The sequence below is a fragment of the Gymnoscopelus microlampas genome (genome assembly GCF_963454915.1).
Source record: "Gymnoscopelus microlampas genome assembly, chromosome: 23".
NCBI lineage: Eukaryota > Metazoa > Chordata > Actinopteri > Myctophiformes > Myctophidae > Gymnoscopelus > Gymnoscopelus microlampas.
The window spans coordinates 24351756-24370258 of record NC_139960.1 but is presented as its reverse complement, the minus strand read 5'-3'; the positions used below and the strand labels follow the sequence as shown (position 1 = coordinate 24370258).

The 18503-nt window shown below is 40.5% G+C and overlaps 2 protein-coding genes across 2 annotated transcripts in view; one reads left to right on the top strand and one right to left on the bottom strand.

The window, feature by feature from the left end:
- Positions 1-1533: 1533 nt before the first annotated feature.
- LOC311039593 (nanos homolog 1-like) lies at positions 1534-2280 on the top strand (the record flags this gene model as incomplete). Its single annotated transcript, XM_084049533.1, has 1 exon — positions 1534-2280. The coding sequence occupies one exon, from the start codon at positions 1534-1536 to the stop codon at positions 2278-2280; it is 747 nt and encodes a 248-aa protein (XP_083905659.1).
- A 12364-nt stretch (positions 2281-14644) lies between these two features.
- LOC311039592 (receptor-type tyrosine-protein phosphatase zeta-like) overlaps positions 14645-18503 on the bottom strand; it is a gene marked incomplete at both ends in the record, with an annotated part of 46346 nt that continues 42487 nt past the window's right edge. Inside the window, 7 exons of the mRNA XM_084049532.1 lie at positions 14645-14788; positions 15775-15910; positions 16351-16493; positions 16964-17116; positions 17206-17334; positions 17421-17494; positions 17752-17845. Coding sequence (XP_083905658.1) covers positions 14645-14788; positions 15775-15910; positions 16351-16493; positions 16964-17116; positions 17206-17334; positions 17421-17494; positions 17752-17845 — 873 coding nt within the window. The remainder of the gene's footprint in view (positions 14789-15774; positions 15911-16350; positions 16494-16963; positions 17117-17205; positions 17335-17420; positions 17495-17751; positions 17846-18503) is intronic.

The following is an 18503-nucleotide window of genomic DNA, read 5'->3' as shown; positions in this document are numbered from 1 at the left end:
CGTACATTTCTGCAAAGTTTCAAAGAAATGTGAGTCTGCATGTATGTGTTAGGGGCAGATGAATAATTGGCATAAAACTGCAATAGTTAAAATCTATTTCCTCCTGGGATTTTTTAGTAATTTGCACAAAACTCTGTACACATGAACTTTGGACCTCTGCCGACAAAACGTTAGTGGTGGATTTTCCATAAGTGAAAGAATTAAGCTTTTAAGAGCCAATCACTGTAATCTTAGGCGCATACACTGATCACCGTGGTCCAAGTTAACATCGTTGATGTGCAGACACTGACACATGATGTTTGTGATGTTTGTGCAAGAGAAAGCTCAAATAATATAAATATCAAAAAGACCATCATGACAATGAAAACTCTGAAGGCTGTAAAATATATATTAAAAAAAGGGGCGAAAGACTATTTGTTTCTCCTTTACAAAGTCTAAGTTGTATGAAGTCTAGATGTCATGCATCAAATACACTTTTGCTATATATACGACGAACAATGCAGTATGATATGATAAGGATGAACACGGTGTGGGAATGTTTTGCGTTGCTGTTGCATCCAATTAAGGACACTAATTAGTGCACCTTTAAACGTATGCTCAAACGTTCTTTAAAGACATTTGGCTCTAAAGGTTCTGCAACATTGTTGCAGTTTATGGGTCTGTCTGACATGCTGGCCCAGGTGTCAATGTCATCTCATCAGACGGTCATCATGACTTTTAAATGTGCTGTCGAAAACATCAGAACAATTACACATCACACAAATGAAACGCACAGAGACCAAGATAAAAGAATAACCTATGTTAGGCGCAGATTAACTTAAGGTGAACTTTAAATATAGAGAACATGCACACGCAGACGCATGTAGGCGTGCAAGTAGGCCTACACACACACACACACACACACACACACACACACACACACACACACACACACTTTCATGAATGTTCATGTCTGTTTAAACAGACTCCTTCCCTTGTCTGAATACACTGACTGACTGACTCTGCATGCAACAACATTTGGATTCCTTCTGTAGCCTAACGTAGGCTATTTAAAAACACTTTGGGGCTTAGGATTACTCAGATAGCTAGCCATATTATGTTAAGTGACAAGTGAAACAGACTAAATGTGACAACAAACATTTGTTTGGTAAAAACAGTAGGCCTATACTCCATTTCCAGACAAAATGGCAAATCATTGCGAAATTGTAAACGTGTGCAATCAGTGTAATCAGTGCCCAGTGCAATCAGTGCCCGTGTCCTTTGGGACAGAAAGACAGACAGGTATGATGGATTGCTGACAGGCGACCTGCGGTTGGCACCTTGGCCCATCAACATCAAACAGAATGGCCTTTTAAGCTCTGTTCACTCAGCTAGACATTTAAACATTGTTGCAATTCGGAGCGCCTCTAATCAGACAGGTGCGGGTTCAAAGGGGTCCCCATCTCTTATATACAGCCCAATGTCCCCGACGTGCTTTCTGCACACTAGCCTATTCTACTGAAGACATCAGCGTGAAGACATCGATCTGCCAAAATGACATCCAGAGACGACGTGAGACGACGTGTCGCCGGACAGACATCTCAGATCCCTGAGTCTGACCAATACTTCAACGTGTGGTACGACTACCTGCAGTTGGGGAAGAGAACCTTTGAGCGACTGCTCGCCGTGGATCATGACTTGGAGGCCGGGGACCCCGACAATTACAGTCTCGGATGGGCCGGACGGAGCACACTGGACATTGAGGACAAACAGCCTATCCTTTACCAAGAGGACGATTTGAACTCCGTGGAGAGTATCGCCCTCACTCCAGCCAGCACAAGTAGCCTGTCGGACATGGTTGGTCGTCGACCCCGCTACGTGTCGGTGGACTCGGAGGAGAGCATGACCCTCAGCACAGTCTCCAGCCTTTCAGACGCGGTTGGCCGTGGACACCGCGGTTTCTCCGTGGGGAGCATGACCTCCAGCACGGCCAGTAGCCTTTCAGACACGGCTGGCGTTGGTGGCAAACGTCTTCCCCGCCGCCCCGTCTACTGTCGGTTCTGCAGACAGAACGGAGAGTCGGCTGAGATCTACCAATCGCACTGCCTGAAGTCTGACGACGGCGACGGGAGAGTCACCTGCCCCGTCCTCCGGTCGTACACATGTCCGACCTGCAACGCCACCGGGGACAACGCACACACTCGCCGCTACTGTCCAATGACGCAGGCCGGCGGCAGACAGGTGGAGACAGGAGCCCTGTGGGCTCTGGACTCAGTGGACTGGGACGCTCGGGCTTGTTAGTTTGAGGAGTGAGAAGAAACAAGTGAGAAGTTGTGAGACTGTATACTGTAGGCTACATAGTTCAAAATAGCTCCATAAAGAACCTCCACTCCGCTGCAGCGGAGTGGAGGTTCTTTATGGAGCTAAGTTCAAAACTGCATGGCAAGCAATGTTAAGTTCTATCTAAGATAGGTTATGTGTTCTAATGTGTTCTAACCATATAGTCTCCATAGTAGGCTATCATGTTCTGAGAGAAGATTACGTTTTTGTTCACTTTGAGACATCCTTGTTTAACTATTATTTTCTAAGTTTTGTAGATCTATATTCTAACCCAGTTGAGACAATTCATGTTCTGTTCTTAAGAAAATGTATTGCTATATTTTTGTACACATTTTCATATTCCCCTAAATGTATAGCTATATTTGTGTACACATTATAATACCCCCGGGGCCCGCCCCCCTAAATATATAGCTATATTTTTGTACACATTTTTATATCCCCCTAAATGTATAGCTATATTTTTGTACACATTTTAATACCCCCCCCCCCCCCCCGCCCCCGAAATGTATAGCTATATTGTTGTACACATTTTCATATCCCCCTAAATGTATAGCTATATTTTTGTACACATTTTTATACCCCCCCCCCCCCCCCCCACCCCACCCCTGTTTAGCCCTTTGTGGTATAAAAGTGTCAGTTCAAGCAGCACTTTGTAGTGATTTGTATATTTGATCTTGTCAATAAATATACCGTTATCATTATTTGGTAAGTTTCATGTTTTTTCTCATTTATTTATAATTAGCAAGAGTGGTTTGTAGCAAGCAATATATTAATCGGAAAGCAGACAATAAACTGACTTAAAAGCCCATAAAGGATTGTTCAGATGGGGTTTATTCACATGCACACTAAAAGTCAGATGACAACTTTGGTCTATCATTATTTTATTATTTTACTCCAACGTTTTTTCTTTGCATCAGAATGAATGAATAAATGAATGAATGGATAAATACATAAATGCATAGCCTAAATACATAAATACATGTCATATGTCAGTGGCAAAAATATTGATTAAAATGTACGTGACAAGCCGGCATGGTGATGACCTAGCTGTAGTATACGACCCTCGTAGACGCATTTACGATTCTGACGTCTTCAATCTACGAGAGTTGTAGGGTTCATGCCCCATGGAGACATGGACTTTTGCACTATGCCCCGTAGACACTCCAAACATGTACAAATTGAAAATAAAGGTGCTTACCCCCAAGCCCCAAATGTTAACTGTCTCTACGCGGTAGTAGTTTAATGTAATAATCCATATATTTCAATAAAGAAGTGTTTTAATGCCGTCTGTGGCCGATTTTGTCGGAAGTTCCCAATGGGCGGTAGTGACGGGGCGCATCCGGTGAAACCCGGAATTACACTAAATGTAAACAGGAAGTATACGAGGGTGAAAAAATGGCGTTCGGCCACACACGGCATTAAAACACTTCTTTATTGAAAGATATGGATTATTACATTAAACTTTTGCCACGTAGAGACAGTTAACATTTGGGGCTTGGGGGTAAGCACCTTTATTTTCAATTTGTACATGTTTGGAGGGTCTACGGGGCATAGTGCAGAAAGTCCATGTCTCCAACCTTATTGACACACCAGTGAGTCAATTACTTAATTCTTATTTATATATCTGTGTCTTATTTCAATTTTGGAAGCCTAGTTGTTTCCTTTTCTAAATTGTTCAACAAAGTGTGGATGTCTACTTGTTGTAGATATGGGTGCTTGCGCAGGTCTGGAAAGTCTGGACGAGTATGTTTGTATTATTATTAATAATTACAGTTTTCCAGATCTGGGAAAAATATGGCATTTTGGTGTAATGTTTGAAAAAGTCTGGATTCTGCTCATGGGAACACAGGTTGACAATACACAAATGCAAAATGCACAAAAAATGGAGTGCCAAACAAACAAAAAAAAACTGAAAATTGTCCACATATGCACTCTAGTGTTCGTTGTGATAACTGCATGGATGCCAGCTTTTACTCTGGGCAACATTTATAATTCAATAAAAGGGCTGCACAGTATAATTATTGCATCTAGTGAAATTATGCAGTGGTTAAATTGTGTCTGAGTCAGCACCCTTTGTAGCTGCCATCATGATTAAAGTGCATATTATTATAAATAAGTGAATAAGTTAAGAAGTTCATTATGTTTTTTGTTTGGTCAATTCATGTTTGGATTGTGCTCTTTGTTAATGTGTGTATTTGAGTTGCTCTGATGTCTAGGGTCACTGTGACCTGGCAGCTGAGTCAGATCAGTCAATCAAGCGATCAGCAAGGGTGGTTTAGATTTGGTTAATTACCAGTAGCAGGGGCAGAGTCAGTCATTCTGCTCTGAGCAGCACTAGAGCATGCAGCATGCCACAGACAGAGGATGTCGAGTGTTGTGTGTGATACTGTTTAAAGAAGAGATTATAAGTTAAAGAGTTAAAAGAAGAACTGTTTATGTTAAAGAAGAGCTTTTTAAGTTTACAGTGTAAAGAAGACCTCAAGATTGTTTCCCCCATATAATTTGATGCGGCCAGTGAGGTAATCATTGTTGCCAGAATATTTGTGGTTTTGTATGTTTTGTTATGTTTGAGAAAATGTGATACCGATTTAATGTCTGTTGTTTTTATGCTTATTTATTCAGTTCTCACGGCATTTAGTAAATAAATGGCTGTAAAAGAAAAGAAAACCTTGTGATCGTATCTGTCAACTGGAGGGAAGCTACACCCTTACTGTTAGCCGGCCCAGGGTAGACTTGGAAGAAAGTATGAAAATGTATGTTTGTTTTCAAGCTTATGGCTCTAACACATAAATACAGTAAAAAAAAAATGTCAACTGCTCCTGTCTCCAAGTCAAACACTAAAATGTTGTGATTAAAAAAAATAAAAAAAACACCTGTGTCTCAGAAAACAATAAAAAGTAGAGTTCTTGATTTTTTTTAAATCATTTTTGAAAAACCTTATATTTGGGGAAAGACAGAGACTTGACTATATCATGGTAATATGTTTGTTTAAAAGCTGAATTCACTTTGTGTTTCTCTTACAAAATACACTTGTGACATTTGCAGCTCAGCAAAAGCTAATTCATCCTAGTGTATAACGGAGGACAATTTCACGATCAATTAAAATCTCTGCGATACGATTATTGTGAGCTTTTTAATAACGATTATCGTAGGTGACAACATTTCAGCCAATCAGGAGAGAGTACCCATTTTTGTAGCGTTCCAGTTCCAATCTTGTCTGCTCATTTATTGTGTCACTTCCAATTTCACTTGTTTAATCTAAATCCTGACTGAGTTCTCTATATTGGTATCCAGTCCTGAAAATGCATTTTCTGTTTAATGAAGAGCTGGAGAGACATGGAGACTCCTGTTACTGAACAAACACTCTATGAGTAGCTATAGCATATTTAACACTTATTTTAAATCACTTACCCCACCTTTACGTGTGTAATTGCTTAGAATAGAGATTTCAGCTGCAAATCCTACTGCATACCAAATACCAAAAATGTATCTCAAGTTCACGAAAATGTATTGTATTTCCATTCTTTAATAACTTAGAACCGTTTTTTTATTTTGACATTACAGTAAAATCAACAGAACAATTTAGCACTATCTGTAAATAATGTTGCCTATGTCCCGCATGGGAGAAGAGGGCATGGTTAAACCACTGATTTTAAGACGTTTAGAAATGCCATAACAACGTCATAAGAAAGCAGAATTAATGGGCTTTTAATGTGTATAACAAAACCGATTCCTAACTTCCTTCTGGTATAATCATATCAGATGGAAGCTAGAAATCATTTTAGTTATTTTCAGAAACAATCTCCTACTTCAACCATCTCCAGCTGAGCTATGCATGTTTAAACAAATGCATCACTGACAGCCAGACAATATCATTGTAATCTTAGGCGCATACACTGATCACCGTGGTCCAAGTTAACATCGTTTATGTGCAGACACTGACACATGATGTTTGTGATGTTTGTGCAAGAGAAAGCTCAAATAATATAAATATCAAAAAGACCATCATGACAATGAAAACTCTGAAGGCTGTAAAAAAATATATTAAAGTAAAGTATTAGTAAGTAGTGAACTATTCATGAATAAGCCATTTATATACATCTGTAAAAGATTATTAAATCATTTGTAACGACCCATTCTAAAGCATTTATAAACGTTTATAAGCAGTTTGTAGACTATTAACAAATCATTAACAACCTGTTTATTGACATTTGTAAATGATTACTAAAACCTTTATAACTACGGTTACAAATCATCTATAAAGGTATTAGTAACTATTCATGAATAAGCCATGTATAATACATCTGTAAATGATTATTAAATCATTTGTAACTGATGTTACATAATATATACAAGCTATTGGTAGCTTGTTCATGTTTAACATATGCTTTGTTAAACATTCCTAAAGTATCTATAAATCCTTAGTACATGTTATTATGTGCCCTATAGTAAAGTGAAGACAGTTCATCATTTACAACTGTCTGTTAATGTGTTTGTTCATGTTTAACATGCTTTGTAAAACATTCCTAAAATATCTATAAATCCTTTGTACATGTTATTATGTGCCCTACAGTAAAGTGAAGACAGTTCATCATTTATGACTGTCTGTTAATGTGGACTTTCTCCTTACCTGTTGCAAACTACCTGGCTTTCATGAATGCAGACACCAAACAATTACTAGAATTATCATTCATGTTAAGCAAATGATGCGTAAGACATTCGTAAAGAGTATGTAAACCATTTGTGGTGTTAGGGACCAAAACAGTCACTACAAAGTACTACCAATCAACTCTAAATTGCCTGAAACGTACTCCTAACAGGTTTTTGGGGGGACGATTTTGGCCTCCACACTTAGTGATTATTTCGGATTTAACTTTCGTTTCGGTGGTGACCAACTTTCGTTTCGGTAGTTTGATTACAAAATGTAAGTTGTGTAAAAAATAATCTGACTGTACTTGTTGTTGTTATTTGTTTGTTTAAGTCAGGCTATACTCTACTCAGAGTCATAAGTTTACAAAATGTACTAAAGTACAGTGAACTTCTGTGCGGTTCGTCTTCATCACTGAAAATAACGTACATGTAAACTGATGTCATGTGCAGTTGGGGTGAAGAAACACAACCATTTCACTCCTAATAATACCTATTTGATTTGACATCCTGACTTGCTGCTGTAGCTGAGGCTTGAACCTGTTACCTGCGGCTCACTAGTCAGTGACTCTATCCATTCACCTACAGCTGTTTCCTTGGAATCTGTGGTTCTGAAACGTTTTGTTGTCAACCCCTCAAATTGACATGTATTTGGGCAGTGGACCCCAATGTGAAAAGATGTAGTGTCAGGGCCCCCCATGAAAAAGATTTATATTTATGCTGTAACACATTTTTTTTTAAAGTTATTTGTCTTGTTTGTTGTTCAAGTCAAAGCACCAGGAAGGCTGTACTTGTCAGCCATCTGTTAGCTCAATGGGTTGAGACGCAGTATTCATGATCCAGAGGCCATGAGTTCAAATCCCATTGATGTCTTTCCTATGATTCTTTCCTTTGCAGACTGGCTTCCAGAAGATCAACTGAAAACTACCAGGAAGGCTATATTTGTCATCCAACTGTTAGCTCAATGGGTTGAGACGCAGTATACATGATCCAGAGGCCTTGAGTTCAAATCCCATTGATGTCTTTCCTATGATTCTTTCCTTTGCAGACTGGCTTCCAGAAGATCAACTGAAAACTACCAGGAAGGCTGTACTTGTCAGCCATCTGTTAGCTCAGTGGGTTGAGACGCAGTATTCATGATCCAGAGGCCATGAGTTCAAATCCCATTGATGTCTTTCCTATGATTCTTTCCTTTGCAGACTGGCTTCCAGAAGATCAACTGCAAACTACCAGGAAGGCTGTACTTGTCAGCCATCTGTTAGCTCAATGGGTTGACACGCAGTATACATGATCCAGAGGCCATGAGTTCAAATCCCACTGGTGTCTTTACTGTGATGCTTTCCTTTGCAGACTAACTTCTAGAAAAACAAGTTAAAACCACCAGGAAACCTGTAACTCTCAGCCAACAGCTTAGCTCAACTGGTAGAGCGTCTGTCCAATAACATGACTTGACTTGACTTGAGTGGGTTCGATTCCCACTCCGAGTCATGTGTCCCCGGTAACTTGGGGCAACGGATAAATTGACTGATATTCTTCGTGATGCTTCCCTTTGCAGAATAACTTCTAGAAAAACAAGTTAAAACCACCAGGAAACCTGTAACTCTCAGCCAACAGCTTAGCTCAACTGGTAGAGCGTCTGTCCAATAACATGACTTGACTTGACTTGAGTGGGTTCGATTCCCACTCCGAGTCATGTGTCCCCGGTAACTTGGGGCAACGGATAAATTGACTGATATTCTTCGTGATGCTTCCCTTTGCAGAATAACTTCTAGAAAAACAAGTTAAAACCACCAGGAAACCTGTAACTCTCAGCCAACAGCTTAGCTCAACTGGTAGAGCGTCTGTCCAATAACATGACTTGACTTGACTTGAGTGGGTTCGATTCCCACTCGAGGCAAGTGTCCCCGGTAACTTGGGGCAACGGATAAATTGACTGATATCCGTAGAATAACTTGTAGGAGTGTGCTGGTTCAAATCCAGTTCAACCCAGGACCAAGCGGTCCTGGGTTCGATTTCCACTAACGTCAAGTCCCCGGTAAATTGGGGCAGCGGATAAATTGACTGATATCCGTAGAATAACTTGTAGGAGTGTGCTGGTTCAAATCTAGTACAACCCAGGACCGAGCGGTCCTGGGTTCGATTCCCATTAACGTCAAGTCTAGAAGTTTTCTAGAAGTTAGTCTGCAAAGGGAAGCATCACTAAGGATATCAGTCAATTTATCCGTTGCCCCAAGATACCGGGGACACTTGACTCAAGTGGGAATCGAACCCACTCAAGTCAAGTCAAGTCATGTTATTGGACAGACGCTCTACCAGTTGAGCTATGCTGTAGGCTGAGAGTTACAGGTTTCCTGGTGGTTTTAACTTGTTTTTCTAGAAGTTAGTCTGCAAAGGGAAGCATCACTAAGGATTTCAGTCAATTTATCCGTTGCCCCAAGTTACCGGGGACACTTGACTCGAGTGGGAATCGAACCCACTCAAGTCAAGTCATGTTATTGGACAGACGCTCTACCAGTTGAGCTATGCTGTTGGCTGAGAGTTACAGGTTTTCTGGTGGTTTTAAGTTGATCTTCTGGAAGCCAGTCTGCAAAGGAAAGAATCATAGGAAAGACATCAATGGGATTTGAACTCATGGCCTCTGGATCATGAATACTGCGTCTCAACCCATTGTGCTAACAGATGGCTGACAAGTACAGCCTTCCTGGTAGTTTTCAGTTGATCTTCTGGAAGCCAGTCTGCAAAGGAAAGAATCATAGGAAAGACATCAATGGGATTTGAACTCATGGCCTCTGGATCATGAATACTGCGTCTCAACCCATTGAGCTAACAGATGGCTGACAAGTACAGCCTTCCTGGTAGTTTTCAGTTGATCTTCTGGAAGCCAGTCTGCAAAGGAAAGAATCATAGGAAAGACATCAATGGGATTTGAACTCATGGCCTCTGGCTCATGTATACTGCGTCTCAACCCATTGAGCTAACAGTTGGATGACAAATATAGCCTTCCTGGTAGTTTTCAGTTGATCTTCTGGAAGCCAGTCTGCAAAGGAAAGAATCATAGGAAAGACATCAATGGGATTTGAACTCATGGCCTCTGGATCATGAATACTGCGTCTCAACCCATTGAGCTAACAGATGGCTGACAAGTACAGCCTTCCTGGTGCTTTGACTTGAACAACAAACAAGACAAATAACTTTAAAATAATGTGTTACAGCATAAATATAAATCTTTTTCATGGGGGGCCCTGACACTACATCTTTTCACATTGGGGTCCACTGCCCAAATACATGTCAATTTGAGGGGTTGACAACAAAAGGTTTCAGAACCGCAGATTCCAAGGAAACAGCTGTAGGTGAATGGATAGAGTCACTGACTAGTGAGCTGCAGGTAACAGGTTCAAGCCTCAGCTACAGCAGCAAGTCAGGATGTCAAATCAAATAGGTATTATTAGGAGTGAAATGGTTGTGTTTCTTCACCCCAACTGCACATGACATCAGTTTACATGTACGTTATTTTCAGTGATGAAGACAAACCGCACAGACGTTCACTGTACTTTAGTACATTTTGTAAACTTATGACTCTGAGTAGAGTATAGCCTGACTTAAACAAACAAATAACAACTTAGTATAGTCAGATTATTTTTTACACAACTTACATTTTGTAATCAAACTACCGAAACGAAAGTTGGTCACCACCGAAACGAAAGTCCACATTAACAGACAGTCATAAATGATGAACTGTCTTCACTTTACTGTAGGGCACATAATAACATGTACAAAGGATTTATAGATATTTTAGGAATGTTTTACAAAGCATGTTAAACATGAACAAACACATTAACAGACAGTTGTAAATGATGAACTGTCTTCACTTTACTATAGGGCACATAATAACATGTACTAAGGATTTATAGATACTTTAGGAATGTTTAACAAAGCATATGTTAAACATGAACAAGCTACCAATAGCTTGTATATATTATGTAACATCAGTTACAAATGATTTAATAATCATTTACAGATGTATTATACATGGCTTATTCATGAATAGTTACTAATACCTTTATAGATGATTTGTAACCGTAGTTATAAAGGTTTTAGTAATCATTTACGAATGTCAATAAACAGGTTGTTAATGATTTGTTAATAGTCTACAAACTGCTTATAAACGTTTATAAATGCTTTAGAATGGGTCGTTACAAATGATTTAATAATCTTTTACAGATGTATATAAATGGCTTATTCATGAATAGTTCACTACTTACTAATACTTTACAAATGATTTGTAACTGTAGTTATAAAGGTTTTAGTAATCATTTACGAATGTCAACAAACAGGTTGTTAATGATTTGTTAATAGTCTACAAACTACTTATAAACGTTTATAAATGCTTTATAACGGGTCATTATTGTAAAGTGCTACCTAGCTTTCTGTTAAAAGGGCTATTTGCAAACCAAATCTGAACATCAGTTACAGCTCCTATTATAAGGGGTCCTCTTTATTACGGCCTTTTCATTCCCCTGGCAGACTTGGCTTCCTGGGTCTTCTTCATATGGAGGTGTTTAATCAAAGACTAGAGCAGGAGTATAATGCCTCTGTCATAGTAACAGCACCCACTGTACTCTACAAGGCGATCCTGTCCTCTGCCAAACTCATTAAAACATCCCCCACTTATAACCAACAATCCAACCTTTACCTTGATGCCTTTAAACAATCAACTGAAGCATATATCAAAAATCCAGTGAAATCGCACGGACGCACGCACACACACAAATGCCAGCTTTAACCATAAAAGTTTGAACCAGGTCTCATTTCAACCCATGTCTATATACATTATGTGCCCATTTGTGGCACTAGAAAAGGTTGCTATTTTGATCATAAAGAGAAAAAAAACATTCCAGGATTACTTTAAACATGATCCATACAATATCCTCTGCTAAAATTATATCAAATTTAATCCAAAACCAACTTCATAGTAAAATAGAAAATATATACTGTAGAGCTATAAATACAATTTGGCCTTTTAATTTATTAAGGGCTATTTACATAAAGTTACAGTAACAGTAATTTCTGTCTATAACAGACCTCCCTCACAATCAACAATGTAACAACTAGACCTTTATTCTCTTAATTGAGTGATCTGACTGCTACAACTAAAATGAGCAGCACACCGATCAGGATGAAAAAGGGAGAGTTGATGCTTGTAAAAATGCATCAAGGCGTCAACAGTTCAATTGCAATAGGCCTATGTTGCCTGACAACTTTGCAAAAGGCAACATCATAACATTTCAGTAGTAATAATTCATTCTCAGTTATTGGCTTGTCATTAAAGAACATGTTCAGCAATTTTGAACCTATAGCCTATGATTATCTCTGCTGCATCCACTGTCATTAAGAAAACAGCTGAAGTGTCGAGAAGGCACATCATGTGGACGATATAAACTGCATCATTTTTTAAAAACACACAGGCCTAAAAGTTAACTTAATGTATTAATGCCAGATGCCACGCACACAAACCACCTACTAATTGAAGTGAATGCAATAAAGCATAATAATGGCATAAAATCCTTAATTTACCGTAATATTAATTTGAAAGCATTTAAACCAAACACAGGCAGTTAATTCATCAATTGGTAATATCTCAATTTCATAACATAGTAACAGAGTAACTGGTTCCTCAAGGGTTTCTTTCTTCACATTACAATCAGTTATGACTGTAGTTTATTTATTTTCATTTGGCTTTCTAAAGACGTGTTGACAAACACTCAACAAAATTTCTGATGAGAGCACCTGTGTTATGAAGCTAGATTATTGACACAAACCCACCCAGTGCCACAACACATTTTGATTCGTCATGATGTATTGTACAGATTGACAGCCAATCAATATCTTTAGAAGAACCGAGAGGTTCAGCAAATAAAAAAAAATATCTTGACATATAACTAAAACTATTTAAATTTGTATTTCTTTAAATAAAATATTACACCTACAATTTGGGCCGAGGTGCACACTTCCCCAAGTAGGCTATGTAACATCAACATACTGTAGTATATAGGCTGAATATTGCTGAACTTGTACTTTTTTCAATTACAGATTACACCTTTAAAAAAATAATTAATTTAATGATATCTTTCCCTTTACCATACAAACAGGAGTGGTTAAATACAAACCCAGACAAAAACAACCATGACAAGACAGTGGTCACCAGTTAGAAAATATATAAAGAACAGATCATTATTTTGGCATATTAGTCACACAACCATTGTATCAAAACAGGTTTAAAGTACAAGAGCATGAATTACAAAAGGCACAGGGCTGCAGATACCATGGAGCCAGCTGTTACAAGGTCCAACTGTACACTTAATATGAACAAAATTTAATTGGAAAAACAGCATTTTTACAATCCTCCTTGTTTGTATTTACATGTGTGTTAAAATGACGTGATAACCTCAGAGTTCCACTATAATGACCTTTGTTGTTATATGAATTACCCTTCATAAGGAACATACGCTGAGGTCCAAACAGCTGTTGAATCCATAGAACAAACATTTTCTATATGGACAGTCTGTTAAGGCCTTTTAAAACCTGTGCATTTTGCACATCAAAATAAGTTTGCATAGAGATGCACACAGGGCACTGTAAAACTAAACAAAGATGTTATAAAAGCCCTGTTATCTTAAAGGCCATCCACAAAAATAACTGACTAGATATTCATCCACCATTTTCATTGGACAATGGAAATCACTGGCAGGCAAGGGGATGACTATGAAACTGGACAATTCTCAGAGAACTAAAGCCAGACTGGGTTAAGCAAAATCTTGCTCAAGCAATAATAATATATAATAACACTACATTATTTTGGGTATGGGTGCACTCATGAAGCAGCTTATTGTAAGTATGGTTTGATCTTACAGACTTTTATAACTAATATGTACTATTATGTAATTGCTATTGTTGTTGAATAGCATTTGGTCCCACTACAACTGGCTCCATGCTGTCTAGCAATGACTAAAACCAAGGTGGAAAAGAGTAGGTTTTTCATTGGAAAGACCTTAATGCCTTCCCTCACTTCAGGAAATAACTTCCTAGTAGCCAAGCACAATGACAGGGTGTGTGTGTGTGTGTGTGTGTGTGTGTGTGTGTGTGTGTGTGTGTGTGTGTGTGCGTGCGTGCGTGCGTGCGTGCGTGCGTGCGTGCGTGCGTGCGTGCGTGCGTGCGTGCGTGCGTGCGTGTTTCTATGAGTGACTGACACACTGCACTCAAGGCTTGGTGCCCTTGAAATGAACCTATGTATGTATATGTGTGTAAGTACATGTGTGTACTGTGTCGTGTTTGCATGTAACTGTGAGCATGTGTGTGTGTGTGTGTGTGTGTGTGTGTGTGTGTGTGTGTGTGTGTGCGTGCGTGCGTGCGTGCGTGCGTGCGTGCGTGCGTGCGTGCGTGCGTGCGTGCGTGCGTGCGTGCGTGCGTGCGTGCGTGCGTGTCTGCAGTGTGTGTGTATACATGTACTGTGTCTCGTGTCTACGTTTGTCTGCTCGTTTGCTATTCTCAACGTGTGTTCCATTTAGCCTGATTTGGAACACACCTTCACCTCAAAATGTGGCGCATCACAGCACATTATGAGCTTGTTGAGCGGCCATTTTCGGTGCGACAACCAAGTAAAAATCAGGCATCACAGTCTCTACATGAGGGACTCGAGGCTCTCAGCGATGTTGGTCTGTCCCAGTGGAACAGAGCCGTTGGTCTCAGCAGACTGCAGAGCTTTCTGGTCTTCCTGGCTGCTCACCAGACTCAACACGGCATGGTACAGGTACTGGTACTGGTCCTGGAAGGACATGCACAGCCTCCGGTTACACAACAAGGTCACCGTTTCAAGGACCCCCAGTTTGATATGCATTAGGCCACGGACCCTCATAACTCTGAGACAGTGAACAAATGGAAACAAATGGTCCATTTGGTTCCATTTGTACACTCTCGGAGTCACAAATCCATAAGGTCCATTTGATTCCTAACTATCAACTTCTCCACTTTGAGAACCACTGGAATGAATAACATCGCCGTGCACTGGGCACTAACAATGACAACACTAGAAATTGGATGCAGAGATGCTGCTCCCGTTATGTTTACCAATATACTGTAGGCTAAACTTTGACCTTGCACTATGACCTTGACCTTGTATGTTGGGAAGTGCAATCAATCAGCCAATCAAACAAACAAAAAGACCAATTTGAGAAATAAACAATATTCAAATTGGATTAAAACTTTCCGAGTTACTTATAACTGTGACAAACAGTCAAACACATGGTTTACATGTTTTCCTCCGTGTCAGAGTGTAAACATGATGTATACATGTATGCAGGTGTGTGTCTATTAATCCATTAAGACCGGGCGGGAAAGCATTGTCATTTTAGATTTTAACTTTAACCATTATTTTATACTTTGGTTATTCAAAAATAGCAGATATACAAGCTCATAGCACAGCACCGAGTGCCGCGCTATGAGCTTGTAGATCTGCTAATAAATCGAGAACATTTGTGCAAAAATTCAAATATACATTTGTAATTTTTTTTTTTTTTATATTTTTCCTCCAGAAGCAAAGATTTGAGTTAAAAATGTTGTTTCAAAATAATATATGTATTCAAAGAATTGTATTAAAATGTTCAAGATTTTTCAAAAATAGCAGATGAGCTCATGTATCTGCTATTTTTGAATAGCCAAAAGTATAAAATAATGGTTATAACTAAAAATCTAAAATGACAACAGATGCGTTCCCGGTCTCAATGGGTTAATGTGGTACAGTGGTCCACCTACCACGTCATTAAAGACCCCGGGTCTCATGAGGTTAGTCATACGGGCCACCTGGTAAACGTCCACCTCCCCGTCCTCCTCTAGCTGGCTGGACAGAGTGCTGAGCGCACAGAACAGGCCCGCCATGCTGCCTCCCAACCTGCCACAGCACGCACGCACACACGCACGCACGCACGCACACACACACACACACACACACACACACACACACACACACACACACATGAAAATTGTACGTGCTGATACTGATATATCGTCTCTGTCGGGGAGAAACCTCATTATGTCCAAAACTGTTACTTTTCAGGATTCTAATTCAAAGGTAACAAAACTAGCAGATCTAGAAGCTCAAACCCGCGTTTCGAGCTTGTGGATCTGCTACTTTTGATCAAATAGGGCACTCATTTAGGAAAAAACACAAAAAGTTAGAATATGGAACGACGATATTCTTCTATTGCTGACTGCTCTTACTCTTGTCTGGGGCTGTGTCCACAGAAAGTGTTTATATCATGGCTAGTAAGCAATGCAGCTGCAGCTGAATAATGGCTGCGTTGGATTCCGGTGTGTTGTTGATGTACTTACGGGTCATGGACCACCGTGGGCGAGTCTGTGAGTCTGCTGTGCTCTCTGACCGTGTTGACCAACTCAAAGCTGTTCCTGATGGGACTGTCTGGGTTGGGCCAACAGGGGGCGCTGTACTGACGCACCTCTAACACATAGTCATTCTGAGTGGACAGAGAGAGAGACAAGAGCAGAGAGAGAGTAAGCTGAAGTGTGAGGGCCCGTTTACACATGCGCTTCAGACGTGTCAGAACTTCCATTCCATCAGAGAGAAGGGATGGAGAATCCCATTGGAGCGTGTTGACGGCTTTGTGAAGCGTGTGAAGTCCAACGAATGCGAGTTCGACCTTGGTGAACGTTGATCGAGGCGCTAACCAATAGGAAAGAAGCGCCGTGGGTTGACCCCACTTGGCAGCCATTTCGTTTGTAGTTTTCCTTCAGTGAGCCAACCACTGCACTACACCACTTCCCACATCACGCAAGACAGCATGGGAAATTGAGGCGTGCATTACATTGTCTCTGCATTGTCTTCTAGGTCACCGCGCATCTGAAGCGCATGTGTGAGCATCCCATTATAATGAATATTAGGAGGAGCAACATGTTTTGTGTGTGCGTGTGTGTATGCGTGAGTCACCTGTGGAGACTCCAGTATAAAGTCCTGCACCAGCAGTCTCTCGTCATTGGACAGACAGACATGCTCCTCCTTTGAGAATGACACAGTGAATCCCTGAAAGCTGATTGGCTGGTCCTTAGTAGGCCAGTAGGCACTGGACTCGTCCCCTTCACTCTGAAGGAATCAGAAACACAGCTAAAGTGACATTTTGTATCCAGAAATATTATTGTGTGTGCGTGCGTACGTGTGTGCGTGTCTCCTACCGGACTGCATGCATCGGGCAGACAGACAATGGTGTGTGTGCTGTGTTCCCACACCATTCTCCAGAAGTCAGGGACAGTGCTGCTCAGAGGAGTCTGGGTCAGGATGAACTCTTTACTCAGACGGTAGCCCTGAAAAGACAACCAGTATTACACGTCAAATATCTTCTGAACCAATCCACAGCAGCCCTGCTCCCCCTTGGTGAGTGTCAACTCACCATGACGTAGGATGCGTTGATGTAGTCTGTGGAGTCTTGTCCAACTGAAGACAAACACACTCTGGACCTTTCCACTACACGCACACACACACAAACGGTACAGTAAAGAGGCACATCATGTTAGTATATGTACAGTAATATTAATTATTAATATTAACAGATCCATTTGTAACTCAAGAGTTAGACGAGACTCAAATGGATGAATCAACACAAAGGACTCAGAAATAGTGAACTGTGTGTGTGTGTGTGTGTGTGTGTGGGGGGTATTATGTTTGTGCGTGTGTGCGCGTGTGCGCGCGCATGCGTGCGTGTGTGTGTGTGTGTTCCTCACCAGGCATCAGGGCCCTGGCTCTGTTTTTCTCGGCGTTTCCCTCTGTCAGGGCGGTGCTGTAGTCTGCATGTTTGGCCTGACGCTGGCTGATCAGCTGCAACATAACCAATAGGCCGTCATACGGAATCCACTGTTTAATACGGTGGTTCTCAAACTTTTCATGTCAAGGACCCCCCAAATTGATATGTATTTGGCCACGGACCCCCTATCTGAAAATGTTTTGTGCAAGGGACCCCCAAGTTTAAAAATTCAAAATTATTCAAGTAAGAAATATCAGATGTACAAGCTACATATACTGTACAAGGTATAAAATATGGTTAAAGTGGTTAAAATGATTGGGATGGTGTATTAACAAATTTAGCTGGGGATGCCCTCGAATCCCCCCCCCCCCCACTTTGAGAACCACTGGTTTAATAAACCATGTCCTCTCTGTCCGTCACTGGTCAGGTCACGACTGCACACCTTCATGGACATCTGAGCATGATTTATACGTTGTTGTACAACGGGTGTTGTTGTGCGCTGAATCTACAAGCTCACAACGAGCTTGTAGATTGGCTATGTTTGGCACGTGACGCCATCGTATGGTGGAGCATAAATATCGTATTAGCTGGACTAGTTGGATCAAATCCTGAAAATGCCATGCCTTCATCATCAACATCTCACAACCTTCCTTCTGTCTCTCTCACAAAAAGATTGAAATACTAAAGAGATCCTCACAAAGCAATCGTATATTCCATGTCAATGGAATATAC